This window comes from Lichtheimia ornata (genome assembly GCF_029851405.1).
Source record: "Lichtheimia ornata isolate CBS 291.66 chromosome Unknown scaffold00051, whole genome shotgun sequence".
Taxonomy (NCBI): domain Eukaryota; kingdom Fungi; phylum Mucoromycota; class Mucoromycetes; order Mucorales; family Lichtheimiaceae; genus Lichtheimia; species Lichtheimia ornata.
In genome coordinates, this window is record NW_026695371.1 from 186,469 (window position 1) to 193,935 (window position 7,467).

Below are 7,467 nucleotides of genomic sequence, written 5' to 3' on the forward strand. Positions count from 1 at the left end.
TTTGTATGTAATTCTCCGAAAGACAAAAGCAGCAGCAGTAGTGGTAGTATGTAGCAGCAGCCGTGTATGTATGCATGTTGCATCATGCAATGCTCCTCCTCTGGATAAACGATACGAGGCGATGATTCATGGCGATACGAAGATCAGTCATCATCATCTTTGCTTCTTGAAAAACCGCTCAACTCAACACCCACTAATGCTCACACGCATTTTATCCTTACTACGTCAGTAGTAATGGCTAGTGCGGTAAATCAAAAGTATTGGAAGATCGTTCAGCCAGTTGAAATGTTGTCAAACTCCCCTGGCAAAATCTCCGGAGGCGACTTCAGGCGGCAAGGTGGTACAAAAGGCATGTGCAGGCTTCCCCGCATTGCTCCGTGATTGGCCGAATTAGGCAGTGCAATTGCTGTGGATGTCAAATGATTAGATCCATGCACATGAAAATTACGTCTTATCGCTTACACATAAATACATGGACCGTTTCACTTGGATTTCTCGGCCCCTTTCTTTTCTTATCTCTCTTTTGTTTCTTTAATCTTCTTTATTATCATCATGAGCAAAAACAACGACGGCAAAAAGACCCCTATCCTCACTCATTTGGTTGCTGGTGGTGCTGCTGGTTTCATGGAAGCATGCACCTGTCATCCATTGGACACGGTCAAAGTCAGAATGCAACTCGCTCGCAAAGCTCAAGTTAGCGCCTCTGTAAGTAACCTTATTACAACCCAACGTCTTTGACATGCATTTACTAATAACTTACTTAGGGAAGACGCCTTGGTTTCCTAGGTGTTGGTATTCGCATTGTGCAAAATGAATCTTTCTTCGCTCTCTACAAGGGTCTTGGTGCCGTCATTGGTGGTATCGTACCTAAGATGGCTATTCGATTCAGCTCCTTTGAGATCTACAAGGGTGCTCTCGCTGACGAGAATGGCGTTGTTAGCCGTACTGGTGTTTTCCTTGGTAAGTTGGCAACATCTAGTTATCAACCTCATACTTAATGTCTTCTTTGATTACTTATTGATGCTTTTTGACTCTTTAGCTGGTCTTGCTGCTGGTACAACGGAAGCTATTATGGTGGTTGGCCCAATGGACCTCATTAAAATAAGGAAATTTGATTGAACACGACCTTCTTGTCATTGCAATGTCACTAACTTCATAATCCAATAGATTGCAAGCACAAAGACATAGCATGAGCGATCCACTCGACGTACCCAAGTACCGCAATGGCGAGTCTTTTATACGATAATTATGACAAACGATGTGCTAACTCATGTTTTACAATAGCTCCCCACGCACTCTACACCATCGTCAAGGAGGAAGGTATTGGTGCTTTATACAAGGGTGTCGGCTTGACTGCCTTGAGACAAGGTATGTGGAATGGGAATTTGATAAAGGGATATGGGATATGGGATAACAAGGGCATTTTTATGAATGATGACTAAACGGTTCAATCCAGCTACCAACCAAGCTGCCAATTTCACTGCCTACCAGGAACTCAAGAAGCATGCTCGTAAATTCCAAAAGTTGGATGAGCTTCCTTCATACCAAACATTGGTGATTGGTGGTATTTCTGGTGCCATGGGTCCTCTCTCTAACGCACCTATTGATACTGTGAAGACTCGTATTCAAAGAGCTAACAACCTCACTGGCAACGCCTGGCAACGTGTTGTTACTGTGAGTACCGAAATCTATACCAAGGAAGGCTTCAAGGCATTCTACAAGGGCTTGACTCCACGTGTATTGCGTGTGGCTCCTGGTCAAGCTGTTACTTTTGTGGTTTACGAAAAGGTCAAATCATGGATTGATCTTTTTACTGAGAAGGTGCAAGATGGTGAATTGACCAAGCAGACTCAGTAACTTATTTCACCCACCCACGCCATCAATTCCCCCCGCACCTTATTCAACCATCATATTACAATTCGCAAGAAGACCCTCACCAACAAAATTGACCATCCTCCTGATATGTAACCTATATTATGTCATGAACACAACACAACACATTTTTGATTTCGCCTGTACACAGCATTTTCCCACCCATCCACGCCTTTATTGTATACTTTTTGGAAACCAATGGTAGAGTAGCACACACGCACGAGCGGAAATAGTAATAAATTTCACGTTTGCTGTATCCGGAAGCAACCGATCATTCCATCTTTTGGTGTTGACCCACCCCATCCAACTTGCTTATTCAAGCTGCTTCTTTAACACTCCGTCACACCCACCAACACCACACACGCAACACACACAGCACCACCAACCACCCCCGAAAAAGTCAACCAGCAACAAAGCCGCCTCATTCGCATACCGCAACATGTCCAACAAACGATCCAACACGGCAAGATCAGATCAACGCAAAAAGCGTGCCAAATCGTTCTTTTGTGCCAAGGTTCTTTCTTTGATCAGCTCCTCGAGATCGATCGTCATGTCTCTCATGCGTTGTGTATGGGGTTTTTAGGAACGAGTCAAGGCCTATGACAAATTTGCTATCCGGCCCAATATGAAGGGTGTCATGGTTACATGTACACGAGGAAAGGAGGCAGCCGCTTCCAAAGAAGTGATTGACATGTTTGAACAGGTATTATTAATCCTCTTATGATGCATGATGACACATGGCTGACACATGTATGTACTATTTAGTATGCTGCTGAAATGTATCCTGAAGCATTCAATGAGAACAAGGGTGATGACGATGATGATGATGAAGATGACATTGAAGCTGCCATTCAGAAGGAAGTTGCTCAATTGAAGAAGGGCAAAAAGAGAAAGTTCATCAATACTTCCACCAACATGGATTGTGGTAAGTAAGGGATGGGATGGGGTGGGGTCATCGGGAAGGGTATGTTGTCATGGGGGAGAGAAGAAGGGGGCCGTTTTGGGGGGGCCGGTACTTTGTGTGAGCGGAAACTTTATTATCTCGTTTTTCTGATTTGCTTATCTCTTTATAAACCTTTTTCCACATCAGTGCTATTCATCGAGACTCGGGATCCTATTGAGCCAGTACCATTTGTCCATCATATTCTTTCCGATTTGGCAAAAACTCAACGCAAACGAACGCGCTATGTCTCTCGCTTGTTGCCGGTGCAAACGACTTGCAATGCCAACCTGCCTGCCATAGAACAAAACAGTAAACCCATTTTGGCGCCCAAGTTTCACAATGACAATGATGATGAGCAACCTTCCTCCAAAGCGGTAAATGATTATTCCCACGCATATTGCTATGTATGTGCGTGCGTGATCGTCCACTTGTAAACTGACATGAGCCCCCATATCCCGATTTTTTCCAGTTTGCCGTGGTTGCCCGTGTTCGGAACTGTGATAAAATGGATCGCATGTCAGTGATCCAAACGCTTGCATCGGTAGTGGGTCCTGGTCATCATGTCGATCTGGATAACCCCGAGATCACTATCATTGCCGAGATCTGTCAGGTAAAAAGAAAGGCTGGAATCGAAAATGAACCATTGGATGATATCTAATGCATCATCTCTAGGATATTTGTATGCTCTCAGCCGTCGAGGATTTCAACGAGTTCAAAAAGTACAACATTGAAAGCATCATTTCAGCAGCCAAAAAGATAGACAAAGAAGAGAAGACGCAGGATCAAAAGCAAAAAGATGATTGAAGGGCAAAGGGATTGCATCAATGTACTTGAAGAAGATACCAGATTCTTGCTTGATTGTGGCATTCTTCCATATTCCTCAAAATACAAAGGTCACCTTTTTGATCTGTTACCTTTCATATCTATGCAGCGATTTTGGACGGCTCATCGGCACTGTCGGGGAAATGGATATAGCTTGCACTACGTCAGTACCATGCATATTCGAGATTACGATTGATAACTTTGATCTTGTTGGTCTCCGCGATTATCTTGACATAGCCGAATGCTGTACACGACAAAATTGACACCATTTGTATAATGAATAAGGGGCACCATATGGGATTGCAGCTTTCTTGTACATGGTTAAAGTGATGGTTGGCTTGGGGTCACCACGTTGAAGGGATGATTGTTTGCGTCTTATATGAGAGAGGGGACCATGAATTGGATTTCGATGTTGGGATGACCGATACAGAGGATAGGGTATACATTTAGACATTGGCTAGCAATAGTCTCCTGGGATACTGTAAAGAAAATAAATCCGCGTTATCGCATATCGATCTCAATCATCCGCACCTTGTGGTGTGCTTTGCGATGGGAACTACTATGCATCTTACAAGATCTAATTTTGTTACGGTGCATCAGCAGGATAAGCACAAAGAAAGGAAGGATTATGCTATCGAATACAGCCTTTGTTCAAGACACAATGAATCAATCAGACCCTATCTCTTCCCCTGTTTTCCCTTTATCACAGCATCTACAAGTGCATAGTTGCTTATATATCCGACATCTGCCATACTGTACCATAAACCTTTCTATACATAGCACAATGCATCATGTTCTCACACACGACGAGTCCCAACCCAAGAGAAGGAAGATCTTACAGAATCTTAGACATGGTTCGCCAATGCAGAGTCGTATCCGATAAAGGATGTAGCTTTTTATGTAATCCAACATCATTCGCAAGATTAGATCGAGAGGTACAACAAAATGCTTCAAGGAGGATACATCGTTATGGGTAATGCTATCATTTGGGGGTGCATTGTGTAGAGGTGGATGAATGCATGTGAAGAGGCGAATTATATGCATGGCGTGTCAAAACATGGAGCTGGATGATGATAGTAACAGCCATAGAATAGGGTGTAATGCAAGGTAATTCGATGCACCAATCGTGCAGGATGAAGTATCAAGCAAGTTGACAATGAATGCCCTCTTTTTTCACGCGTTGTATATACTCAATTCCTTCCATTCCATGTACCAAACCAGAGCAATATCCATATTCATATCCATAACCATATACAAATCCACATCCACATCCGTATCCATACCCACATCCATGTCCATATACCAAACCATTATCCATATCCATATCCATATCCGTAAGAAGTCGCATGTATTGAAGCAAGTTGCTACATGTAGCTAAGGCTGCTTCTATATAATGGCTATCTGCTGCACACGTGAACAAGGTGGTGGGGCAAGTTGCTGCACGTAAAGAACGACGATCGAGACAATGGCGTAAATAGCAACTGCAGCAATGAATGCTGTTACGACTGGTTGTGGCAGAGGAGTGTGCAAGAGCGTGTGTTGTGTCAAGACTCGTGTGTTGTAGAAGAGTGGCAAGAAGGCTGTGTACACGCCATCGACTTGCCATTCAGTCAAAGACAATGGGATCAAGAGAGCTGTAGGATTGGCATGAAGTGTTGAAGCAGGACAGTCGTTCGCAGGTGGTAGTTGTATACTTGAATGGGGCAACAGTTGGGAATGGGAGGAAGAGGGAAGAGCTGAGAGTGGAAGAAGTGGAAAGTAAATCGATCGGACACCTCTTGTATAAATGCATGAACACTGTACATCAAACCTTGATATTGAGATTGCCCCTCTCGAACCTGAAACTTTCACACAAGGTACTCTGGGATATGCTGATTATGTTGATCTAAAAAAGACCTCGTGTTCATTTAAAAACATTGAATGGGAGGGTACAATGTGGAATTTACTATGGAGATCGGAGAGCATGTCAGCGCCGGATTCATGATTCATCGAAATAGTATGTATTACCTTGGGATTCTCCTTTTCGAACTTGAAACTTTGCCAGAAGGTTCGATGGGATATGCTGATCAACCTCATTCATTTAAAAACCATAAGCTTCATTGTGAAGATTCAAAATGCGGGGGTGTCCAAATGGTGGATGAATGGCAATAAAGAGTGAACGGCCCACCGCCCCGAAGTTGTCCACCTCCAACTTGAAAATTGGTCACAATGGTGCTCTCGAGCAAGCTGATCAGCTTTTTCTAATAAAAACTTCCCCCTTCATTTGAAAATTTGGAATGGGTGCGTGCAAAAGTTTGAAAGACGGAGACATTCGCAGGGTCTGCGATTCATTAATTTTCATGTTTGCTGTTCCAGCGTAGCTCAGTCAAATCGGCTCGGATCAAGAAACTTGAATGGTGGAAATGCTCGGCTGGAGCAGGAGAATCATTTCCATGCAGTGGATTTTGCAACAACGCTGATTGTGAGGAAATGGCTGATAGCGCGTAATATATGGACTATTGTGGATAGCCATAAAGTATAATCCATCAATCCTTCCAGTCATGCAAGATAGCTGTGTTACACAAACACGTCCCTCTCCATCTTTTGCTCTGTCAGGGTCCAGCGACTTGACATTGAACGAAGACCACTCTTCATATAGCATCATGCTTACAAACATAAAGGTGCCTGTATCTCCAAACTTTACAATGAAACGTGGGGTTTTTATTAGAGCAGTGTGCTCGGCTTGGCCAACTGCACCTTGGGTGCCAGTTTCAAGTTCATCGTGGCTAATCCCAGATTTCGCAATGTCGCCACCAGCCAAACTGGATCTGGGGGTCGACGACGACAAAAAAATATTTTTTGGGCTAGTTGCGACATTGAACGTGAAACTTTCACACAAGGTGCTGTTGGCCAAGCTGAGCCCATTGCTCTAATAAAAACCCCACGTTTCATTGTAAAGTTTGGAGATACAGACACCTTTATGTTTGTAAGCATGATGCTATATGAAGAGTGGTCTTCGTTCAATGTCAAGTCGCTGGACCCTGGCAGAGCAAAAGATGCAGAGGGACCTCTTTGTGTAACTCAGCTACTTTGCATGACTAGAAGGATGGAAGGATGTGGTACATATACACACAAAACATGTGCATGATATGCCGGTTGCAAATGGTACTCACCCACCACCCACCATAATCGTATTTTTTCTTCTTTTACATAGGATCTTGTGGATGATGGAGATGAGGTTGTTGATCGTTGGCATGCAATACAATAGCCTTGTTGGTGGTACGTCGTCGTCAACAACATCAAAGGCTGCTGGTGGTGGAGGTGGTAATAATGGCAGTACAAGACCCATGCTCAAGAAGCAAGCATCATTTTCTTCCCTTTCAGATACACCCACTCCCAAGCAAACGGCAACACGACTTTTAGGTTTAGCACTGGATGCGCAACATGAGGACAAGGTATCTTCTCCATCCATCTACTCGCTCTGATTTGCTCCCCCCTTCTCATATCTTTTTTTAAAAATCCTCCGTGTTAGATCAGCATCACAGTTGAACTAGCTCTTGTAAAACCAGATCAAGCGTTAAAGTCAATGGTACGTTTTCACTCAGATTTGGGGGGGGATGCAAGGGAAATGAAAAAGTGGATAGGGCGTGTGTGTGTGTGTTTTCATGTCACTCACGAGTTTTCCTACACAAGCACAGATCCAATTGTATGAACCTAGCATGTTGATTGTGGGATATCGAAACGTGCAAGGAAAGCAATGTTGCTAGGCAATGGTAGCACAACACAAGCGATCATGAACCAAAGTTTGAAACATACGACAACCAACACCACGGTTGTTTTTGTACAATGTC

General features: G+C 43.6%; 4 protein-coding genes across 4 annotated transcripts; all 4 read left to right on the forward strand.

Moving 5' to 3' along the window:
- Positions 1–552: 552 nt before the first annotated feature.
- O0I10_009112 (uncharacterized protein) lies at positions 553–1,119 on the forward strand (the record flags this gene model as incomplete). The annotated part of the gene is made up of 3 exons (XM_058489109.1): positions 553–705; positions 765–960; positions 1,040–1,119. The coding sequence occupies 3 exons, from the start codon at positions 553–555 to the stop codon at positions 1,117–1,119; spliced, it is 429 nt and encodes a 142-aa protein (XP_058340157.1).
- A 70-nt stretch (positions 1,120–1,189) lies between these two features.
- O0I10_009113 (uncharacterized protein) lies at positions 1,190–1,857 on the forward strand (the record flags this gene model as incomplete). The annotated part of the gene is made up of 3 exons (XM_058489110.1): positions 1,190–1,226; positions 1,285–1,368; positions 1,457–1,857. 3 exons carry the CDS (start codon positions 1,190–1,192, stop codon positions 1,855–1,857), a joined length of 522 nt encoding a protein of 173 aa, XP_058340158.1.
- A 454-nt stretch (positions 1,858–2,311) lies between these two features.
- On the forward strand, positions 2,312–3,619 carry O0I10_009114 (uncharacterized protein; the record flags this gene model as incomplete). The annotated part of the gene is made up of 6 exons (XM_058489111.1): positions 2,312–2,386; positions 2,456–2,575; positions 2,638–2,797; positions 2,963–3,189; positions 3,285–3,425; positions 3,488–3,619. The coding sequence occupies 6 exons, from the start codon at positions 2,312–2,314 to the stop codon at positions 3,617–3,619; spliced, it is 855 nt and encodes a 284-aa protein (XP_058340159.1).
- Positions 3,620–6,840: 3,221 nt separating this feature from the next.
- Positions 6,841–7,383, forward strand: O0I10_009115 (uncharacterized protein; the record flags this gene model as incomplete). Its single annotated transcript, XM_058489112.1, has 4 exons — positions 6,841–6,895; positions 7,001–7,071; positions 7,149–7,205; positions 7,315–7,383. The coding sequence occupies 4 exons, from the start codon at positions 6,841–6,843 to the stop codon at positions 7,381–7,383; spliced, it is 252 nt and encodes an 83-aa protein (XP_058340160.1).
- Between the last annotated feature and the right edge of the window lie 84 nt (positions 7,384–7,467).